The following is a 23,337-nucleotide window of genomic DNA, read 5'->3' as shown; positions in this document are numbered from 1 at the left end:
TTCATCGGAAGTACCAAACATCTCAAACATAATAAAAATTACTGTTAAAGTCCATGGACCATGGAACGGCCATTGCGCCACCAGAACGAGCCGGCGACGTGTTGTTGACGCCGCTCTCATACTAGAGTCGGCCCGACCTTGTTGATGACAGCCAGAAAGTCTTCGTACACATGCCCCAAAGGACCAGTGCTCCCAAGCTACTTTCATCGCTGTTGAATCATTGACTCGATCTAAAGAACCTAACACAAAACCTCGCCATTGCGTGTGAAACCTCACCGTCCTGAGGAGCTTGCAGGAATTTATGCTGGAGCTCCGTCTAATCCATCCCGACGTCTGAATTTGAGAAGGATCGGAGCCCGAAAGAGTGGCTCTAAGAAGAAGCGCCGCCATCCATCCGAGCGTCATCCCTACGAGGACTAAAATCCTACCTATCTACTAGCCGAAGCCAAGGCATCATGATCCCCCTGCCACCAGTCGCTGGAGCAGCAAAAGGATGGGAGGCAAATTCACAGACTCGTCGGCGACGATTGAAGGGAAGAAGGCTTTCCCTAGTCACCTTGTAGGATGGAAAAGGGAGCTCCCCTCTCCCCTTCGCTCCCGCGATGTGCCCCCACGCGCGCGTCACAGGAGAAACCCTAGCGCCACCGGCGGGCCTCCCCTCCTTGCTCCTCCTCTCCCTCGCCACCGCCAGAGGGCGTGCCGGGCGAAGCCTGGTAGGCGCAGCGGTGGCAGTGTTGCCTTGTCTCCTTGATGGGGGCCTTCGGCGCGGGTTGAGGCGGCCGCCTGGGATGCGGCGTTGGCGGCGGGCGCGGCAGTGCGGCGGCGAGATGGAGCCAGATGGCGGTTGCTTCGTGGCGGCGGTATGACCGACGCAGCGGTGGCGGACGCGCCTTGGTTGCCAGGGACAGCGGGGTCGAGGCCGAATCTGGGGCTGTCAGCACGGGCCGCTGGTCTCTGTCCCTGCCATGGCCTCGACGGGTGGTTGTGCGACGCAACAGCGGTTGGACGGTGTGCGGGCCAGCCAAGATCCGAGGCTTTGGCGGCTGGACGACGGCAGACCGCGCAGATGGGCTCCACGGCGAGCTTCCTTCATGATTGGTGGCGGCCCTTGGGATCTCTCCTTGCCGGCGGGCGGGTGTGTGTTGGTGGCCTCGCGTGGAGCTGTAGTCGCCGCCGAGGTGGGGCGACACAAAAGGTGTAAGACGGGAGGCAAGCTGGAGGGATGGGAGGCGTCGATGAGCTCAGGCCACTTGTCGCTGGCACAAGGGTGTGCCGGCCCGGATACGTCCGCTCCCCATCCTCCCCCGTTCCCCGACCATGTGTGGGCTGACGCAGCTCTGGCATTGTTTGAGGCGGGATGTATGTTGTGGTTTCTTCGGTCGAGTGTGCCCTTTGGCCCAAAGCCGATCACTTTGGTCGGTCTTGGGGGTATCCGGATGCAGGGCGGCGGCGGCGGGGGGCACGACGTTCGTGGGCGAAACTTGCGCCTCGGGTGCGGGCAAGCGACCATGGCCACGCGGGTGGGTGGTCGCTGGTGGTTGGCGGAGCTAGGTTGCGTCGGAGGGGTGGACGTGCTGGGGTACATCGCTTGCCCAATCTTGTATTGGCGACGGCGACGGCGTCCGTGGATAGCGTATCCTTCATGAAGGCTCTCTCGCGGTGGCCTTTCTCCTTCGAGTTGCTCCGGGTGAAAACTTGATCTTTGGGATTGGATAGTGGTGGCTACCAGTGGCCGTTCCCTTCTTGGAGGCACCATCTTAGAGTCCTTGCTCTGTCGTTTCCGTCTCACCTCTCCTCGGAGGATTGGAGGTCTCTGGTGCAGGGGCGGAGCTGGCCAAACTGGGCCTTGGCCCGCCCAGCCCAGGAGAAAATAGGGAAGGAAGACTGGAAAACTGAGCCTAAAAATCAAGTGTTCAGTGTAGTTTATGTGTCTGGTCCGCCCAACAATCGGCCCATAGCTCCACCTAGCAGTGGCTTCAAGCCGTTCATCCTCGCGCATATGTAGTGGCTTGGTAGTGATTGAGGTGGTGTGACGGTGCTCGGCGCCTTTGTATCTTGTCTTATGTGTGTGTCGTGTGCGATGATGGCATGAGTTTGTATCGTGATACTTGTTGTTCGGTGCTTTATATATGAAAAACGGGGGCCAAAGCTTTTTTGGTAGGAGGGAAAAGAAAAGCCAGTAGCAATTACAGATCATGTGAGCATGTGAGCATGACTGATGATCATGTGAGCATGTGAGCATGACTGGTGATCCTATCCCAAATAATTAGCTCATTTTTTATATACATCCAAACACTTGAATTGAATGGTTTCATCCAAAAAAAAGCGGTCCAAACTTATTCATATGACACCTTCAACAAAAAAACTGGGCGGTCCAAACGAACTTGTACCGCGACGACACCACATCACTATCCTTGTGAAATCTCATATGTTGACACATGTACGCACAGGCCGCCAGTCCATATACATGCGTGCAAACTTAAGGAAAAGTTAAGAGAATAACTGACTAATATACACTGGAAACTGTTAAGCTATATGATTGGTGATCTACAAGTCCGAGATGCGCCCGGATGGTCGGCGCACACGGCTGCAGCAAAAGTAAGGTTCCATGTCCTCGGAATAGACCAACCGAGCTGATTAGGGTTTGAAAAATAGAGTAGGTCGCACTCTGTTGCTGCACTTTCGGCAAGCAATCCGACGACTGTTTTTCTCTGAATTCCTTGTCGTTTGGGATGCGAATTAGCATGTACGACTTCTCTCACTTTCCAGCATTTAGAGATCGGTCGAAGGCCAAGGTGCTTTTATCCCGTCCGTGTCGTGGCCTCTCATGATGATGTTTTTTTATGTGAATACGTAAAACTTGTATATCATTGCATTGATAGGAGAAGAAACTAAAATGTGTATAGAAAGTGATACAACACATGGCATGAACGTAAAAGACGTGAACATGGTGTCCGAAACAGAAAGACATGAGATACTTGACCTAAACAAAGAAAAACACAGCTAAACTTACCAACCAGAGGCACAGTCCGACCAACAACTATACGACCGACATCATCGAAGTCAGCATCGAGGACGCCGCGAGCAAACAAGACAACACCTTCACGAAGGAGAACGGCACCAAGACGCCGTCGTCGCCTGATCCAGAAAACCAGACGTAGGATTTCCCCTTATGCTTGAAGAAGAGCCTAGATAGCGGCCATGACAACGCCTCCAAGAAAGGAACGCCACCCGCAAGTGTCGTGCTGCAAGCATAGAATGTAGGGGTTTCGCCCTGGCCAAATTCCGAGCAATCCCAAGCCGTCGGAACACGAATCGAAGAAGAAGCAGTCAAGTATATGCCGAAGCTGCGACTGAAGGAAGGGGAGCCACACCCGACGACGAAGGAGGCACCGGGCGTCGCCTGACGTGCGAGCTCCGGAGGAGGACATGGTTGCGTGGCTGAACGAGCAGCAGAGCGCCGGCAAGCCCAAGAGCTGGAAGGGGACGCAGCTCCCGGAGCGAGCTGGGAACGGAGATGCGCCGGGATGGACGGCCAACCAAGGGCATCGGCAGGGTGATCGTGCAGAGATGCCGAGGAGCCAACGAGCCAAAGAAGCCGGAAAGAGCGCAACTTTTATGGTGCGCCAGATCTGAAGTTGCGCCGGCTGGCCATGGACGCAGGAGGGGCGCAAGTCCAAAGCCGCTCCTGCGCATGCGAGCGCGCGAAGGGATGAGGGTGGGTGGTGAAGTTCACACGCAGCCAAACCTCCCGGCCGATGCACTGCAAAAAGCAGCCGCCGCCGGGCACAACCCCGCGCCTCCACGCCCGCCCCAACGGGAGGCAGACCCGGAGCAGAGCAGGGGGGAGGGTGGTGGGGTCGGGGGAGGAGGTGGTTGCAGCGAGGAAGGCGCGCCGGCCGCCAAGGAAGCCGGACGGACAACACCAGACCCGGCCGGGCGAGACCCCAAATCCCATCTGGGCCGACAGAGGCTACCCGTGCGGGAGCCGCAGCCGAGGGAGGCCACCCAGCCAACGTCATGCTGGGGAAGAGACTACCAGGGAGTGCCGCCACCGGGGATCAGATCTCGGAGGAGGGGCAGATGGGGAGGCCATGGGGTCGGTGGGGAAGAGAAAAACGGCCCCGCTGCCATCATCATAGGGCTCGACGAGGCTTCGCCGGCCGTCCCTCCAATGGCGGCGGTGCGGGGGTGGGCGAGAGGTGGGATGGCTAGCCGATGGCGGCAAGGATTCCCCAGAGTCGTCTGGTCGGGCGACGCGAGGGTCAGGCGAAAGGTCCTCCTCTCACGATGATGTGGCACGCTAGCTATGTGCACCATCACATGATATGCGTGTCTCATTGCTGGAAGTGGTGTGGTATTGTGGCATGTCTTTGATCTAGTATGTGCTAGAAGCACCAAACTATTGTTGTGTATTACCTTCATCTCAAATTACTTTTCTTAAATTTGTTTAGATATAAATATAACTAACATTATTTAAGGCAAGTAATTTGGGACGAAGGGAGACAAAGTCAAATATAATTTGAACATAAGACAGGCTGAAAAGGATAACGTAACCCCCCCCAAAGATACTACATCATTATAAAGGAAATCAACATGTTTATTTGTCCAAACAGGGTCGGAGCTTGGGCCTGGGCATCCAGGACCAGGTCCGGGGTGTAGAATATTTTATAGACTATTAGCTATATGGATTTGTCAAGCAATAGCATCCAGGGTTGTAGGATCAGTGACTCCCGGTGAGACGAGAGCTGAAGCATCCAAATATAATTCCTGATCATCCCTATAGACTGTATCAGTCGTAATCATATAAGCGTGATCTGGAGATGCCACCATGCACATTTATTTTGGCGGACTCAGTAGGTGAAAAACATCTGTGCTGCATCCGATATATGTTCTACTGCAGATTTTTTAGCTCATCAAGTTCCGAGATATACCGAGTCACAAATTCATGTGTAGCAAAAAGGGTTTGAAAATGCTCTCATGAATCTCCGGAAGGTGCATATTGCGACGAATTGTCTAAACGTGGTCAATGACATCGCCACTTTTCAAGGTGGTAAACAGTGTAAATATGAGGTGGTTATCAAGGATATTAATGCTTCTTGATCTTCTTTCACCTTATGTAGTTTTGTCCATGAAAAAAGAGGCTCAAATTATGAAGCCTACAATCTAGCTAGATGTGCATTTACTTTAGATCAGGGGAGACACACATGACTTGGTCTGCCTCATGACACTCTTTTTATTCCGATGATTATTAATCAATAAACCTAGTGGATTGTGCTAAAAAGCTATATGTTTTTTAGGGCTAGCTATATTTTTTAGGGGAAATATTGGGCTTTATTGCATAATAGAAATGTTTGACAGAATACAAATAATATCTGCTACATTAATAACCCAAATATGGCGCCCGACGGGTAACGAAGAGAGGCTCTAGCAAGAGCATGGGCCTCCTCATTATGCTGTCTGTGTTCATGACTGAAGATCACCTCCTGTAGTGATTGCCGCCTGTGTTCGATTTCATGAAGAACTGTGAGGGTGCGTGTGTGATTTTGCAAAGATCAGTTCAGTCTCCTCAGGCTATGACAAGTGACGCATTGCATTTGTCACAACCTAGGAGTTTTTTTTTTCATAGATTTATTTATTCAAAATGTTTTATCTCTTAAATCGTGCGGCCAAATCTCAAACCGTTTTCACTTGGTTTCCTCGCATTGAGATATTCAAAATTAGATCCCATATTAATATGTTTTGATAATTTCTTTTTACAAAAAACAAACTGGGAGCACGTTATTTTTTTCTTCCGAAAGAGGCACGACTTTACCTCTCGCGGAAGCAAATCCGTGCCTCTCATGAAAGAAAAAAAATGCATTTTTTTTCGTTTTCGAGAGGCATGACCGTGCTCTCGTGAAAGGGAAAAACACATTTTTACGTTTCTAAGAGGCATGGCCATGCTTCCCGCGGAAGATTTCCGTTGTGCCTCTCGTGAAAAAAATGCAAAATGTATTTTTTCCTTTTTCCGAGAAGCATGGCCATGCCTCTTGCGAAAGTAAATCCATGCCTCTCACGGAAAAAAAGAAAACACATTTTTTCTGTTTTCGGCACAGCCGTGCCTCTCGTGAAAGCAAAAAAAAAATTTGAGCAATTTTTTAACTTTTTTGTTCAAAAGCTAAGAAAAACCGATGAAAAACCGAAAAAAAACATCTAAAAAGCCGAAAATATGTGTGGGAATAAAATAAAAAAATCGGAGGGAGCGCGACACGTGGCAGCCGCTGTGAGCGTGCCAAGTGCCCTTCTCAACCCATCCCAGGTGACCCTTGCGGGGACTCCCGAAGAAGTACTCCTTCGTTAGTTACTCCCGCCCCCGCCCGCAAGCTGCTCCACGCGAGCAGCGAGCCCACCCTCACCAAGGCGTTGTTTCGCCCACTGGGAGATGTGCTGCTATCGTCGGGCGATGCTGCGCAGGCTGGCCCCTGCCTCCACTATTCCAATGTCGCGGTTCCACCCTCCGCCCTGTCCGTCCAGTGCTGCTAGGTATTTTTCTTCAATTTCTTTCAATAGAGATTGATAGAGGGCTCAAGAAAATTGATGCATTCGATAACTACAACATTAAACTGAAATTGAATTTGGTCCTCTATGTATTTATTGACCTGGTTTGAACTCAATATTGAACCATACTTTATATTTTTTTTGAGCATAAACTTTATTCATCAAATGATAGCCAGATCGTTTACAAAGAGATGAAGAATAAAGTCAGGGATGTTTTCCCATACTTCAGATTTTTTAATGCTAATACAATGTTTTGCTATAGCATCCACTACTGAATTTGCCTCTCTGCTGCAATGATCAAAGGAAATATGAGCAAATTCCATTGTCAACATGGAGCACTCTGCTATAATAGGCACTGCTGGTCCCATGTATGCATTAGGGTCTGAAACTGCCTCTAGCGCCATTGTGCTATCAGATTCTAACACCAGCTTTGTGCAGCCCAAGTTTGCAGCTAAATTCAGTCCACACCGGATAGCAATCATTTCCGCTTCTTCTACATTAGGAACATGGGGTCGTAACTGAGAAGCTGCGCCTAAAAACTGTCCTTGATCATTGCGTGCTATGACTCCACAAGAACCTAAGAGATTTTCCGCAGCAAAGGATGCATCAACATTTATTTTTACCATTCCCACTTCCGGTTTCTTCCATACCTGATCATTCTTCCGAACAGCTTGTTTTGGAGTATTTGCTCATACGAAATTTGTGGCTAAAACATGTATCGACATGGCCGCTTGTTCTGCCGTCTGGGTAGTTTCTCCCTTCGTATACAATCTCCTCTGCCACCAGATGAACCACAAGGCCACCAATATGAATTCGGGTGTTGGGATGTTATTCACCGTCGTATGAACCTGGAGCAAGGAGTCAAGGTTTATCGAGCCCGAGCGGTCCTGAATGATTACCTTGTCAATCTCAGTCGCTAACCCCAGATTTTCCCAAATAGCATATGCTCGAGAACAAGTGAATAGGCAATGTTGGATGTCCTCCAATCCAATATTACAAAGCGGGCATTGTGGCAATAGAGGTATATGTCGACTGGCCAAAACCCCATAGCAAGGCAAGACTCCCTTCAGCACTTTCCATCCAAAATGCTTAACTTTTCCTGGTAGCCGTAGCTTCCATAAGTCTGTCCATACCCCAATCGTTAGCACTGCCTTGGCTGTTCCGGTTAAAGTGTCTTCCAAACTGGTTCTCAAATTCAATATGATATGCCGATCTCACTGAAAACGTTCCTGACCTTGTGTGATGCCAAGCTACAAAGTCTTCTACTACTTCCACATTGAGCTGAATTTGCAATATTCTGTTTGCATCGACAGGCGAAAACACATGCCGAATAATATCCTCATCCCATTGTCCCGTATGCGGATCAATTATCTCCTCCACTTTTGTTAACATGATGCCACCTCTGGGTGTGATCAATTTCCTGGTTGCACTTGAGGGAATCCAAGGGTCATCCCATAAATTGATATGTGCACCAGAACCTATCCGCCAGATACATCCCCTCTTGAAGGTTTTAATTCCTTCTACTATGCTTTGCCAAGTAAATGAAGCTCCTTTCTTTGGACCAGCTTTCAATATGTCTCCACCGGGATAATATTTTGTGCTCAACACTCTTGCACACAACGAATTAGGGTTTTGGAGTAGACGCCAACACTGCTTTGCTAACATAGCAAGATTAAAGCTGTGAAGGTCTCTAAATCCCGTACCACCCTTCTTCTTTGGTACACACATTTTCCACCACGAAAACCAATGCATCTTCCTCTTTTCCTCTCCATCTCCCCACCAGAAACCCGATATTTCATCGGTAATTGACTTACAGATTCCTTTCGGCAACTTGAACACAGACATAGCATATGAAGGAATTGCTAGCGCTACTGCCTTAATCAGAATCTCCTTACCTTGTATGGAGAGGATCTTTTCTTTCCACCCTTTTAATCTCTTACATACTCTGTCCACTAAATGCTGGAAGCAATCACTTCGGTCCACACCAACCAGTGTTGGTAGGCCGAGATACGTGTCTGACAAAGCTTCAGTTAATATATCCAATGTAGCACATACACTTTCCCTGTCATTTACTCTAGTATTAGGACTGAAGAAGATACTAGATTTTGGAGTACTTACACGCTGGCCCGAACTTTCACAATATGTGTCAAGAATTTTCTTCAGTGTTGCTGCATTCTGACTTGTTGCATTCATCAGGATCAAACAGTCATCTGCAAACAGCAAGTGTGAAATAGACGGGGCATTTAGAGAGACTTTTACACCTTCCAAACCACCAATTTCTTCCTCAGAAGACAACATACTAGATAGTCCTTCTGAGCAAATCAAAAATAGATATGGGGATAATGGGTCACCCTGTCTCAACCCCCGAGATGGGAAAAACTCCTCTGTTTCAGTATCATTAAATCTGATTCGGTAACTCACTGAAGACACGCACTCCATGATAAGTTCAATCCATTGTGCATGAAATCCCATCTTTGTCGTCATCGCGTGCAAGAACCCCCATTCAATCCTGTCATATGCTTTCAACATATCCAGCTTAACTGCACATATCCCATTAGTCCCATGGGATTTCTTCTTTATTGTATGAAAACACTCATAAGCAACTAGCACGTTGTCAGTTATTAACCTGCCTGGTACAAACGCACTCTGGGTTGGTGAAATTACCTCAGGCAAGATTTTTTTCAGCCTATTAGCTAGCATTTTCGAGATAACCTTGTAGACCACGTTGCACAAACTAATAGGCCTAAATTGGGTTATCATTTCAGGGCTCTCAACTTTCGGGATCAACACCACATTAGTTGAATTCCATCCCTCTGGTATTTTTTTGTTGTTGATAGCTTCAAGAACTTCCTTAGTGAGCTCCTCACCTATAATGTGCCAAAAACGCTTGAAGAAAATAGCATGGAGGCCATCGGGGCCCGGGGCCTTCATATCCCCGATTTGAAACAATGCTTTCTTCACTTCTTCCTTAGTGTAAGGAGCAATCAGCAGGTTGTTCATTTGTGCAGTAACCACAGGTTTAACTGTGGACAGTAAATCATCATCAATCATCCCTGAATCAGTGTGAAAAAGGCTCTGAAAATACTCAAGAATCAAGGGCTTGAGGTTATCATTACCCTCAACCCAAGAATTATTATTGCTTTTCAATCTCTTAATTAAATTACGACATCTACGAGCTGAGGCAAACTGATTAAAAAACCTTGTGTTGCGATCACCATGCCGTAACCAGTTTGCATGACCACGTTGTGCCCAATAGATCTCCTCTTGCTCTAGGAGATTCTCAATTATCATTGTGAGATCTTGTTGTTTTGCTCTTACTTCTGCATTATGTGCCTGCTTCATAAGCATCTCAAGCTCCTGTTGAGCTGCTCTCAATCTATACCGCGGCCCTTTCAAGACCTTTCTGTCCCATGCATGCAGTTCTTTGTGAACGGCGTTTAGCTTGTCCTTTGCAGTAGGACATAGGCCTTGAGTGACCGCCTTTAGCCACGCCATTTTTACGATCTCTTCAACTGCTTCTTCCGCTAACCATCGAGCCTCAAACTTGCGCCTGTTCATGGGCCGATCCGCAGCCACTCCGGCCAAGTGTTCAGTATCTAGGCAAATTGGTCTATGATCCGACTTGCCCATCTCCAGATTACTCAATCCACACAACGGATGCATCTCCATCCATTCTGCATTAGACACAGCCCGGTCTAGACGTTCACGTAGTCCTCCTCTGAAAAACGTAAACTTGTCCCCATTGTATCCAATATCCTCCAGTGAACAGTCATTCAACGCATCTTGGAATAATTGCATCCTGGCTTGCTGTCGGGGGGCTCCTCCCTCCTTCTCCGACGAATACAAAATTTCATTAAATTCCCCAATCGCTACCCACGGGAGGGTGGACTGGGCATGAAGATCACGTAGGAGCCGGTATGTTTTTTCCTTATTATCCCAACTAGGCTCACCATATATGCCAGTTAGTCTCCAAACTTTCCCATCGCTTTCCTCTACCGAAACATCAATGCAGTGGAATGTAGTAGTCCGGGAGTAGATCCTCACCTCCTTCTTCCAGACTAGCAACAAACCCCCCTTCCTACCATCAAGACTTGGTGCTACAATCTTGTGGTCCATTCCCATCTTTATCATCAAAGCTTCTGCCTTTTCTTCGTCCAGATGCGTTTCAGACAGGAAGAACGCATCCGCCTTATGCCGCCTCTGGATATCCAGAAGCGACCGAACTGTCGGGGCACCCAGAAGTCCCTGACAGTTCCAACTAATGAGTTTCATTGCGTCCGATCCTCCCCAGAGGAGGACGCCGATATATGAATTGATCCTGCTGTAACTACTGCCTTCAACCTTTTATGATCATGGATTTTCTGAGGTGTGCTCATCTGCGATTTGTCAATCTGCTCCTCACCCGCATTCTCAAGGAGCAGAACCTTGTCGTTTACAAACCCCTCAGGAGGAGTAGCTGATGGATCTGTTGTACTATTTATTTTACCATCCTGTGAGATCAGACGTTTCCTTACACTCAAGCTAGCCGTACCTTCTGGTTGTGATTTCTCCTCCCCCACCTCCATGCTTTCATGCTCCTTGGGGTGTCCTTCATTCTGTTTTTCAGTATTCCAACCACCTCTGTTTATGCCACTGCCTGGATTCCCCCGAGGTGCCCCTCTACTTGCCGCACCACGATCATTTTGTTCTTCATAATTCACCAGAAGCCAGTCCCCCATTCACATGCTTTCCGATCATGAATTCCATCACCGCATTCCATCACAAGATGCCCTAAAAGGCCGGAAAAATCACAGAAGTCTGGGAGTTTTTCATATTCTACTGGGTACCTCTTACTCTCCTTTAGCGTAAGCGGTACAAACCTGACAAGTGGCATATCAAGCTTTAGGTAGACTCTTGCCCTACTTCGAGGGATTCAGCCTTCCCTCAGTAACAACCACTCTGAAAGGAGGGATACCCACTTTAGCCGCTATCTTTTCTGCTACGGACGTCTTCTTCACTAGTCCATCAGGGATTCCCATGATCCTCACCCAAGCCGGAATTCTGTCTAACTTATACCGCCTGACATCAGATATGCCATCATATTCTTCCATTACCACTGCTGCATTATGAAAAATCCACGGGCCGCCCCCCATCACACGATTCCAGTCTCCCAGGCACATGAATTGCGCCAGAAATAGGTTAGGCCCCTTTGGCTTGAAGATCACACCTTGTGCCGCCGCCCATGCATTATGCAGTGTTTTGAACAACGAGACATGGCTAAACGGTTTCTGAGTATGAACCCTAAACACTGCAATCCAGCGATTATCCGCTATAATCTCATCTACCTCCCCAGACAGGTCAAGCTCCTCTTCCTCCTCCCCATGGAGATTCAGTCCCTGAAACACGTCCTCCAGAATTGTAGCCCCAGATCGGTCCTGCGAGTTCTGCCCCGAAGACCCACTCCCGTCGCCTGGTCCTGCCATGCTCGCCATGCGAACCCTTCCAGAGATCGAGAACGCCGCAAACCCTCAGCTAGATCAATCGCAGGGGTCTGCCGACGTGGAGATCGAGAGATCTTCCCGGTAGTGTTGGAACCCTAGCGGGGGCGCCGCAGGGGATAAGGAGAACCCTAGGAGAGACCTAGGGGAAAAACTTTTCCTGACTTCTTACTTTGAACCATACTTTATATTGTGTTTTAGGAGTACTTTATTGGAGTAGTTGGAGGTGCAAATAAAAAAAACCTTCATACCCATCCTTTTCTTTTGGCCCAGGGTTTGATCAAATCTTGGCTCTGATTGTGCCCAAATGTACCTTTATGACCACCATATAGGCTAAAAAGGACAACCTATGCCCGCCAAATATACTACACAACGATACATCAAACATTAGATATAGTGTCTATGTCGAATCATGGCACCATTGTAAAACAAAACAACATGTTTATTTGTCCAAATGTACCCCTACGACCACCAAGCCCATCGAATAAATCAATAATCTCATTGACAACAAAATTTTGTAACGGTGTACTTCGCGATATGTACAATCGTCTTGAAGCAATGAACTTATTTTTCGCTTAATTCTTGAAGCATAACTGACAAATGATAATGTTAGCTTCTCAATTAACCTATTCCTCATGTTTTCTGCAATGCAAAAGAACTTATTGCCTTATGTTATTAGGTTGTTCTGCAGTAATATACAAATGAATTTTTCATATGCAGTCGATCCAACAAACAACACTAACATCAAGTTTGCGTAATGTCAACCGTAATCACAACATATGGGATTTAGGTTTAGGTGTGACTGTGCGAGCTATGATGCGCTGGCCTCAGGCCCTTGCACGCCCTCCTACTCTTCGCTTCTCACGCTTCATGTTGTGTGCTCATTAAGGCCCTTATTGAAATAAATAAATTTATAGAATTTTTGGAAGATTCAATTTCTATAGGGAAAATTCCCACGGTTCAGTTTGGGACTAAGAAATGGCTCCCCAAGATTGATGTGAAAATCCTATGGAATGAGGAGCAATCCATATGAATTTTGAAGGAAAAAACATGTGGTTTTATCTCATGTTTTCTTTTCCCTGTGTCTAGAATTCCCACATTTATCCTGCGCAGTATCCAAACGAAAGTTTTGGAGTACTACTTTGTATTGGATTGGATTCATGTAATTTTTTTTGCGAAAAGGATCCAGAGAATTCATGCTACACGACATCTCAATTTCTATAGTTTTTCTTTTCCTGCGTTTTTGAGTTCTCACGCTCCAATCGAGGCCTAACTTTAAGTGAAATGATTGAACGTATGCTAGCAATAATACATGAAAAGTTAAAAACATGACTACTTTGTTAGTGATGACGTATGAAAAATTGCGGAAATAGGAGATAATGTGCGGTACACAACTGGGGTCGATCGTTGATAGGAATCCCCCAAAAGCAGGTATAGAGTGATCTAATACCGACAGTTCCTGAATGTTACAAGTACCAATCAGCATGGCTCTCTCACACCGTAATAATAAAGATGCTCACATATAGCAGAAATCCATCCATTGATCACTCTCCACATCATATTCAACTGATGAACATGTAACACGTTAAGTTTCTTTTGTGAGAGTAATACGTTTAGTACGTCAAGTTTATTTTTGTGAGAACAAAGTATAACGTTATTCTTCATCGGCGGCGGTTGCTGTTCTGCTGTGCTGGTTCTATGAGACCTTAGCATGATGACTTCCCGATTGTCTATTATAATAAGTTTTGCCTGATTCCACCGAGGCAGGGGTGATGACGATGGCGCGCCTTCTGCTCGCTTCAATACTTGTAATCATCGCTAGGTGGTCTATGTATCTGGATGTAATTTTTAGTATTTTTGGTGTTTGTTATGCTGTCAAGATTAAAGATGAATAGAACGGAAGTTTACTCGCAAAAAAAGTATGCCACGTTAGATTTTTTAAAGTTTTTTTTATGTTGATTGGGGTATAATGCATTAAGTATTTTTTTGAGAGAAATATAATGCGTTACTTTTTTTTGAGAATTAATGTGTTAAGTTTTTTTTGAGGGGTATATAATGCGTTACGTTTTTTTTTTGGCGTTAATTGGAACGCAGACACAGTCTAATCGCGCAGGTGGCCTTGGAAGCTCGAGCCCACGACGATAAATTCAGCGTAGAAAAGAAGCCCATTAGCCGACGCGATAATCCTTCTGGGTCTTACTCTACGGCCCACCGCAGTATCAAGCACTCCCGCCTGGTCCGGCGTCTGCAATGGCAAGAGCAGCGGCGGCGGAGGCCTTCTCGCAGCGCCTGGGCGCGGCCGTGCGCGGCCTCTCCGGCGCCTGGTACAGCCGTCATATGGCCGCCGCCGACCGCGCCATCCGCGCCCGACTCCCCCTTGTTGACCTCGTCCTCGAGGTCCGCGACGCCCGCGTACGTTCGCCGCCACTGCCACCGTCCTTCTCGCTACTCTACTCTCCACCTTTCAGACGAGACGGGATTCGACTAACAACTCACAAGCTCGTGGATTCTCCCTCTCCCTCGCAGGTACCCGCCACCTCAGCGTTCGAGCTTCTCCACCGCCGCTCCCCGTGGGAGCCCGATGTGCGTCGGCTCGTCGCGCTCAACAAGGCCGACCTGGCTGATCCGTCCGAAACCGAGGTAACCGATTCACGAACCCCGCGCTCCACACGGGGGAGATTTCAACTGCTTGGCGCCCTGCAGATATGTTTAGTTCTGACATACGCAAGTTGTCTTTTGACTGTATGATTTATCGCCGTTGCTGCTCCAGAAGTGGGTGGCGTTCATGAAGCAAAGGGGCTGTTCGTGCATCGCGGTCAATTCACACAGCAGGGAAAGCATCAATGAGGTAGTTAGAGCCGTGCTAGTGTCGTCTCAAGTGCATTCTAAGTGCATCGATTTACCGGCTAAATTCATGATTATTATGCGATTCCTGTATCTAATTGGGGCTCATTTCAACTCTAATGTAGCTGTTGAATGCTGTGCGTGGGAGGATCAGGGAGATCAAGCTTGGGGTGAGCGACTGCACAGGGACTGTTCTCTTGGTCGGTATCCCTAATGTCGGCAAGTCGGCCATCATCAATACGATGCATCAAATTGGAAGGATTGGGGCAGCAGGTGATGCAGTTTACTTGTTGCCTTTCTGTTCGTAATAACATTTTGATGCACCTTATTTTTCCTATTACTATGGTTGCTTTGATTGTGATTTGATTGCTGTGTGACAATGGCTGGGTTGTCTTTCAGAGAAGGGAAAGCTCAAGCATGCGATTGTCAGCAGCCATCCCGGAGAAACCAGAGATATAAGTGGCTACAAGGTATTTTGATTGATTTAATACCTTGTGTTGTACAGTCGAATGAAGGAAAATGATTTTTGGTCTTCTAAGAACATGTGGTAGTACTTTATCTCGCTAAAAGAAAAAGAATTACCTGAATCATTTGGAAAACCCTCTTATTTAACAGTCGAGCTCAATGTAAGCATCATATGAGTTACTTCTGTTCACATTGACCAATGGTCTGAAAATGTCTTTATACAATTGCAACAGCACTCAAGCATGCTGATTGCAGAAATAGCCGCAGTGCCTGTCTTTTGCACCTTCTTGTCTCTGCTACCCAATATCCCATGGCTCGGGAACTATTTATATGATTGTAATGTGTCATTTAAATCTTAACAACAGGAAGTTTCTGGTTTTCAGGTTGCCAGTCATCCAAATATATATGTGTTAGACACTCCTGGTGTTCTATCTCCTATATTTGCGAATGATGAATCTGGTCCCAGGCTAGTTTTGACAGGTAAAGACTCCTACGAAGTTCAAGGTTTCACTTGTCATTATATATTACTAGCAAAAGAGCCCGTGCGCTGCAACGGGAGAGAAAACATAACACACGCTCTTAACTCAACAACCATCACTCCAGACCACAATAGGTCCATCTCCTTTATATTCGCAAGGCATCATATTTGTGTTGCCGTTTATCCTCCTTCTCACCCTCGCCGGCGATGGCCTCGGTGTTCACACAAAAAACGTGTGTTGAATATGGTTAATCCTAAGGCGTCTCTCTCTCCCTCTCTCCTCCCTCTCCCTCTCTCTCCCTCTCTCTCTCGCTCGCTTTCTTTCATTCTCGCGATGAGAAATCTGTTGTTTTCCCCTACGACATTTTTCAGAGGTATGCATGTGTAGTTATCGATGTTTTATTTTCCGTATATGATTATAGTTGAGTGTTTATTTGCAATCCGGATCGCCGCCGTTATGAAAAAAAAAATGAATCTTGCGCTATAAATTATAAGTTTGCTTCCATAAAAATATTTTAAATATATTTAACAGGTAAAATTAACATCATATTTAGATTTCACACATTTTTCTAATAAAGTTTCATATATAATATGTTAAAATCGAAGTTACGGTTTAAAAGATACAGATAATTTAGAAAATCATTTTGTTTGACTCAAATATATTCCAAAATAATATTTAAAAATACTTAACAGGTAAAAATAATCTCATATTCATATTCTACATATTTTTCTAATCAAATTTCATATATAACAGGTTGAAATCGGAGTTACGGTTTAAAAGATATGGATGATTTTAAAAAGCATTTGTTTGACTTAAATATGATCCGCGGATGAATTATCTAAAACATCAGGGGGTATTAAAAAAATATAAAATAACGGTTCGGGTGTGACTTAAACCCAGACGGCGGGTTGATTTCAAGAAAAGATAGGGACGTTTGTGTAAAATACGAAAATAACGATTCGTTTTAACTTAAAACAGAACTGTGGGTTGAATTCTCTGAAATAGAGGGACTTTTCTGAAAAATGCCATGACGGACGAAAGAAACCCAATTTGCTTTATTATTAGGTAAAGATTATCTGATTCATGCACCTCTATTTCAGGAGCAATTAAGGATTCCTTGTTAGAGGAGTATGAGATTGCACAATTCCTTCTTACAGTTTTTAACTTAAGGACGGAATGCAGTGAGTGGGAGAACCTGAATCTAGACGGAGATAAATCTTCTTTTGCTGATGCAATTCCCACCAGGAGTTGCCATACTAAAAGGCAGTATTCCTCAGATCATACCCAGGTAAATATCGATGATTATTCTAGGTATTACATCCTAATATTTATTGCAATTTCTTACTATTAATGCTAGAAAATGGATATATTTCTCATTATATAATGATTTTTAAGAGCATCGAATTCTTGGTTCTGACATGCATACTTTTAGCTAGCTGCCATGTTTTAATTGCTTCGCTTTATTTATGTGCAGGATTTTATCGTTAGAGCCGTTCGTCAAGCGCTTTCCGAGACCATAGCATCTTTTCAGGGAGATTTAGGAAATGAGAATGATTTAAGAAGATTGGTAGAAATCCAGTTTACACACTTGCAGAAAGCTTTCAGGATTTCTGCTGAAACAATTGAGGATAGGAATAAACTTGTCGCTGTCAAATTACTCAATCTCTATCGCACAGGAAGGCTTGGCCATTATACCTTGGACCATGTTACAGATGTTAGGCAGGAAGTAGCTGCATAATCATCCAATGTGAAACACAGGTCAGAGAAGGATATATGTGGATACAAATCATTACTTACTGAGTCCGGAAAACAGGTGAATTACTATTCACTTGATAATCCTTCCAAGTCTGATCGCTGGGACATCTGCAAACGACTGATTGATAGACGGAGAATATTTAATTGCACCTAAATGTATATCATGCTAAACAGTAGTTATTGAAATCACACCATTCATCTCTTTCTAACCAAAGAATAAATACATATTATTTTCAGAATGATCTATACACTGCTGCTTTGATCTACCCATGAGTGTTTATTCAGCTGCAGGAGAAACTGTGTGGCTGCCTAATCGCACACCATCATTGTTTCTCTTCTCCTCCTTGCAAGCGATATCAATGGTCAGATGGTCATGGCGAGTGAACTCTTTAAAATTTGCAGCCCTTTCCAGTTCCTTTACTTCCTCAATAACCAGCTCCAGTCGTACTACCATTTCTACCAGCAACGAAGCAAAAGCAGCGAATGGAAGTGCTTCAGAGAACTCAAGGCTTGTGATAGCTATCTTACTTAGCGTCCGCCCTAATGTGCTCCTCTCACTGCGTTCTGATGGTTGATCTGCTTTTGTGTTCTTCCTTTCTAATATCGATGCTGTATCAGTCTTGAATGAGGGCAGAGCAGTTCTTGAGGCGGCATGCTTGCTTGAATTCAGTTCCATTAGCATATGACTATTGGCAGATCCATGTTTTGAGGCGAGAAATAGCCGTGGTTGTGACCTTATTGCTGAGTTTAGATCCTGTAGTGCTTCATGAAGATGATCGCACAGCACATCAGGGGCACAACGATGGTGATTTCTTATGCTGTCTGCAAGCTCCTGTAGAACCTTGGTCACCTCTCGTGCAACTCTAGTGCATGGGGTTCGAAATAGTGATCTGACGGATGTCGGAGTCTTCAACATCGATAAATATAACTTTGTGAGCACAGGTTATTTACAGAAAGATGGTTTTGCTTGAAATAATATTGATATGTCAGAGAAATCTGGAAAAGCATGTTATATCATAAGTTTTTTTCAGTACCTGAATTTCTGATTCGAGGCATCCATGAAGTGCAGCGACAGTATATGCGAAGTGTCTAAGCACAGATCCAAGCTTCACATACTTTTGCCATGGGTAACTGTAACACTGCATTGAGTGTCTTGGCTCCCAGCTTGCATAGTGTGCCTGGCCAATTGTTATTATTGAGGGCATATACTTTTTGAAATAAGAGACATCCATGACATCAATCTGATAAAAAACATTTGCACAGAGAAAAGGATAAGAAGATTGAAGCATCAAACGGTGATTTACTTACCAGGGACTCATCACTTGATTTTGAGTCTAGTACTTCTCTATACCCAGTATGAATGGAAGCTCTTGACGTCTGCTTATCAAGAATATTATCATGCTTCTCTTGATCTCGGAAATACTCATTTACACAACCTGCAATTTTTCTTTGGTAAGATACTACTGAGTTCTGATATTTTGTTACATTTAAAGATTAGGCTATTAGTATGATAATAGTTAGTATGTTAACATCATATATGTGACGATACCCACCTTCAACCGATCTTGCCAATCCTTCAAATTTGCGCACAGTGCAGCTGTGGAGGTCCTCTCCCGACCAGTTTGGCAATACGAAGAGGCTCATAAATAGGCATATGGCACACCCTATAGCAATTGTACTCAAGCGATCTCGTGCTAAAGGCAGTATGTTCTCTTGGCGGAAGCTTGAGACCGTTATCAGATTGAAGGTTAGCAAAAAAATCACCACTCCATAATCATAGTTCTTCTTAATGGATGGGAAGAATCTCAAATACGTTGCGGCGAATCCTGTCATTGAAAATGCTACGGCATAAGATACTATCAATTAGGCCATCCTGAATTCCAATTTTACAAGGTTCATACCTATTAAAAATACTGAAGAAGCCACGAAGAAACCACGGAAAACTTTTCCAGATCTTACTGCTACAAGTTCAATGATAAATGCTAGAGATGCCGCTATGACTGTTCCGAATCCTCTATTCAGACCTTTGCATATGGTTGCACCTGTTGATCAGTACTCACTTGTCAGAAACCCAAGAACTACTACACATATAACACATATTATGATCAATATAATGGTAGTAGATTACCTGCGGTAAATTCGAGCACAACAACAACTGTCATGACAGCCCACATTGCATTCTTCCCCACCCCTTTGAACAAAGGTTCTAGTATATACAAGAGTGAGACCAGTGTAAGAGCTGTCCCGACCTTGAGAGCATGAATGGCTCTCCTTTGATCTTCTCTTCCAATACTCCATGCGTACGCCCACCACGAAGCAGGAATCCTGCTGATCTTCTTCACTCTCTCAGGAAGCATCAGCAAGCTGTTCTTGTTGTTGCTGCTGGGATCTACAGCACAAGCCATTCTTGCAGCCTGGGGCTGAAGATGAATGCTCAGGTTCCTTGAAAGATGGCAATGCTACCAACCATAAGTAAGTGATGCTCGCTCCCTACGCCATAAGCTCGTTATATAAGGTCTGGGCTTCAATAATGCACGTAACCTTACACATACTAAATTTCGTTAATTCAACGATGTTGCGAAAAGTGGCTTCGTGTGGTTTCTGGAATGTTGCTGTCGTGCATGACTTTAAAAGTAAGTCTGATAGCTGTCTACTGGTTCTTTGCATGTGATGGTAGCAAATAAATTCACCAGCTTGCTACTATCTTTACGTGTTCCTTTTGATATATCTTTGTGAACTCTGTGGTGTAAACAACCAACTAACTAATCTAGAATATCACCTAACTGCAGTAGCATTTTAGTACATTTTGACACGTGTAGACAATGCTGTTATCCCTATTCTCCTCACAGCAACCACCCCCCGCTCTAGTTTTCTTCAGATATATTCTACCTATTTGAATTCTCCGCTTCATTTTGCGACCTACGGAGCATGACCATCACTGCTTTCCGTCGTAGATTGGACACGCAATTCCACTGATATGTGACTAAACATCTTCTGTTCGCCCTTGCCGCAGGTGTAGGTGTCCCAAATATCAGGAAGGGAGAGGACGCCACCTTCCTCCCGTTTGTTGAGCAACTCGCCGAATCACAGGACGATACGCACTTCTCCTTTTCCTGACGCTGATACGTGGTGATGGCGGCCTTGACTTTGCACTGGACCATCGGCTGAATGAGTTCACGTGAAGAGGAAGTTGGGAAAGGCCCCGGCCTCGGCAAGCTGCTCGTGTGCGCGCCTTGATTGGACGACAATGGCCGGCTCGTCCGGTCCCGGTCCGGCGGTGGTGGAGAGCGACATGTGCGGATGGCCGCTTGAGGTTGTAGTGTAGGGCGAAGGTCACGGTTGTCGCCGGGTTCAGATTGGTCGTGCGGCCGCGTTGCCAGCTGCGGTGATGCTCTGCCGTCGGATTTCTTTTTGCCGTCCGGTGGTCGACACCTTGCCAGGCGAGGGCACACCTGTGAACTGGTTGGTGGCCTTGTGTCAAACCCGCACTTGAAATGCACGGCTGGTGCTGGACTTTGGGTTCGTTCGCATTGATCACAACTAATTTCGGTATAATTTTGTTTTTTTGTCGCTAAGCCTTTGTATCATTGCGTGATTTCTAAAACAAAACTTCTGTTTTTTTACTAGTGATAGCAACAACTATTTTTTCTCTTGTTAGATATTTTTTTTTGAAATGGAGGCAAAAAAAAGACTTTTTAAGCAGTACTTGCCCAGTTAATTAATTTAAAATTTAAAATCGAGTGAAAACTATCATAAACCAAGGGGAAAATGACACCAAGGTGCTGCCATCATTCGATCACACATGATAAGGTTTTCCCTTGAAACTACACTGATGACTGAATCTGTGCGAGAGGGGTGTTGCAGCGATGTCTTCGTGGAGGTCAGCGACACCTACACTCGTTGCCATCACTGGTCACGACACATAGCCGAGACAAGGTCTTCACCCAAGCTCTGGACACACCGTTCACCACACATCAACCGGCGCGAACGCCGTCAAGACCACCAACCACCACCATCGAACACGCCCATTGATAAAGAAGTATCAAGATCCACCACAACCAATCGCACCTCACAAAGGCCAACGACGACCAAGCTCCAACACAAGGTGGCAGATCCATCAATGGCCGACCAAACGTTGGACAATCGGACGGAGCGCGAGCCCCGCACCCTATCGAGCACCATGCCGACAGGGAGCAGAGGAGCGATGCCTCATGCCAAGAAGCACCATGGTTTCAAACGGTAGCCATACATCAACACGCTGACGCGCCCCCACACACGCCACTTTGCGCCCATCGGAGACCAGCTCCATTACACTCATCGCATGGAGCCACCCTCCCGCGTCGTCCAGGGTCACCGAGCCGCGCCACCCGAGCTGCAATGCCGTCGGAGCTACACCACCACAACCGACCACCACGCGATGCATATCCATGTTGCCCGGGCCTCATGCGCACCCCCGAAGCGCACCAGCGCCACGCCCGCGTCGTGCGTCCCGACACAGCCTCGCCCAAGACGCAGCAACACCTCACACCGTGATGCGACCCACGCATGGCATATCCGCACCAGCCAGGCCACCCCGCACACTCGCGGCGCACCACCTCGCCTCTCTGCGGGAGATGCCTCCAGGTCACCTTACGCTGCATTACCTCACCACGTCGAGCACCCATCAAAGTGGCCAACCCCAACTGGAGGAGGAAATGGCCCCACAATCGTCGTGTCATGCAGGCTTTGCCCATGGCGGCTAGGAGAGGCGTTGGGGTGTGACGCGAGCGGCGACTAGGGTTCGCTCATGGCCGCCCGTGGGAGCATCTCTTGTTAGAATAAGATGTCTAAATAGTGGACGAAGAGCACACTAGTATATCCATCTTCAAGAATAAATGGGGCATCCGAAGTTGTACTAATCGCGAAGGAATTAGTCATATTATGAAGCTTTGGAAGAGAGTAATTGAGCATTGTTTGATAAGATAGACGAATGTAAGAAAACAATTTTTTTATCCATGAGAGATCGGCTATAGAGGTGATCTTCGTACAGTTTCATCGACTTGGAGAAGGCCTATAGCAAGATATCAAAGATGATCACGTGATGGGTGTCTATGGGAAGTGGGATTAAGCCCACATCCAGTTGTACGCTTTGAGGAGGCCTTCCAAACACATAATCGAGACCCGCCAGGAGTCCACATCTGAAGAATGAAGTATGCCATAGGGCTACCCCAAAACTCCGAACAAGGAAGTCAGACAAGTTTTGGCGTAAAGGAGACAAGTCGTCCACGACTAGGAGACCAGGATCAAAAGGAGCCAAACCAACCAAATGTCGTATGTAAATATACAAAGTGCCGAAACCAGGGGGCAACTTCTACTTCAAAGGCTAAGAGCATCTCCAGCCGTTTGCCCCCCCCAGGAGGCATTTTTTTCGCCTCCTGGGGGCTGCCGGCGAGAACTTTGGCCCGGGGGGTCAAAATTTTCCACTCGTTGCCTCCCCACGAGCAGTGTTGGACTCCCACAAATGGAGCGGCATTTCGTCGAGCATCTTGCCCGCGGCAACGTCGACGACCTCCTCGGCGCGCGCCCAGCGGAGGAGCGCGAGCGTCGACGGGGAAGGAGGCGATGAGAAGCTCGAGGAGACATCCTGCAGCCGGAGCCCGACATCGAGCCGCCCCATGCCCCGCTCCCTCGCCCCGTGCCCGGTCTCTCGAGCCAACGGGGAAGGAGGAACGCCTGGTCGGCGGAGTTGAGGGAGCCCTCCTGCTCCGAGAGCGAGCGGTGCAGCAAGAGCAAGCTTG

At 46.6% G+C, this 23,337-nt stretch overlaps 2 protein-coding genes and 1 long non-coding RNA gene across 4 annotated transcripts; 2 read left to right on the top strand and 1 right to left on the bottom strand.

Annotated features, from left to right (window-relative positions):
* Positions 1-14,219: 14,219 nt before the first annotated feature.
* On the top strand, positions 14,220-17,781 carry LOC125510846 (DAR GTPase 2, mitochondrial-like). The gene is made up of 8 exons (XM_048676123.1): positions 14,220-14,429; positions 14,544-14,657; positions 14,788-14,865; positions 14,987-15,134; positions 15,261-15,331; positions 15,710-15,806; positions 16,906-17,093; positions 17,280-17,781. The coding sequence occupies exons 1-8, from the start codon at positions 14,268-14,270 to the stop codon at positions 17,541-17,543; spliced, it is 1,122 nt and encodes a 373-aa protein (XP_048532080.1). The 5' UTR covers positions 14,220-14,267; the 3' UTR covers positions 17,544-17,781.
* LOC125510838 (aluminum-activated malate transporter 12-like) lies at positions 17,763-20,031 on the bottom strand. Its single transcript, XM_048676112.1, has 6 exons — positions 19,689-20,031; positions 19,462-19,602; positions 19,114-19,386; positions 18,869-18,996; positions 18,595-18,738; positions 17,763-18,467 (listed from the first exon to the last, which is right to left on the bottom strand). The coding sequence occupies exons 1-6, from the start codon at positions 19,963-19,965 to the stop codon at positions 17,838-17,840; spliced, it is 1,593 nt and encodes a 530-aa protein (XP_048532069.1). The 5' UTR covers positions 19,966-20,031; the 3' UTR covers positions 17,763-17,837.
* On the top strand, positions 18,873-21,217 carry LOC125510855. 2 transcript variants are annotated; one of them, XR_007284775.1, is made up of 4 exons: positions 18,873-19,012; positions 19,153-19,307; positions 19,881-20,032; positions 20,574-21,217. It is a non-coding gene; the product is annotated as an uncharacterized LOC125510855 (long non-coding RNA). The 2 variants fall into 2 exon arrangements; XR_007284778.1 differs by lacking the exon at positions 19,881-20,032.
* Positions 21,218-23,337: the final 2,120 nt, after the last annotated feature.

This window comes from Triticum urartu, chromosome 1 (genome assembly GCF_003073215.2).
Source record: "Triticum urartu cultivar G1812 chromosome 1, Tu2.1, whole genome shotgun sequence".
Classification (NCBI taxonomy): Eukaryota; Viridiplantae; Streptophyta; class Magnoliopsida; order Poales; family Poaceae; genus Triticum; species Triticum urartu.
Note: the sequence above shows the minus strand (reverse complement) of the source record. Positions and strands in the feature narration are given on the sequence as shown.

Bases quoted from the DNA above. Each gene is read 5' to 3' on its own strand.
- LOC125510838 (XM_048676112.1), bottom strand. From the start codon at position 19,965: ATGGCTTGTGCTGTAGATCCCAGCAGCAACAACAAGAACAGCTTGCTG. The intron at 18,997-19,113 runs GTGGGTATCGTC...GAAAAATTGCAG, and splicing joins ATTGGCAAGATCGGTTGAAG to GTTGTGTAAATGAGTATTTC. The intron at 18,739-18,868 runs GTAAGTAAATCA...ACAATTGGCCAG, and splicing joins AATCAAGTGATGAGTCCCTG to GCACACTATGCAAGCTGGGA.
- LOC125510846 (XM_048676123.1), top strand. From the start codon at position 14,268: ATGGCAAGAGCAGCGGCGGCGGAGGCCTTCTCGCAGCGCCTGGGCGCG. The intron at 14,430-14,543 runs GTACGTTCGCCG...TCTCCCTCGCAG, and splicing joins TCGAGGTCCGCGACGCCCGC to GTACCCGCCACCTCAGCGTT. The intron at 15,807-16,905 runs GTAAAGACTCCT...CCTCTATTTCAG, and splicing joins TCCCAGGCTAGTTTTGACAG to GAGCAATTAAGGATTCCTTG.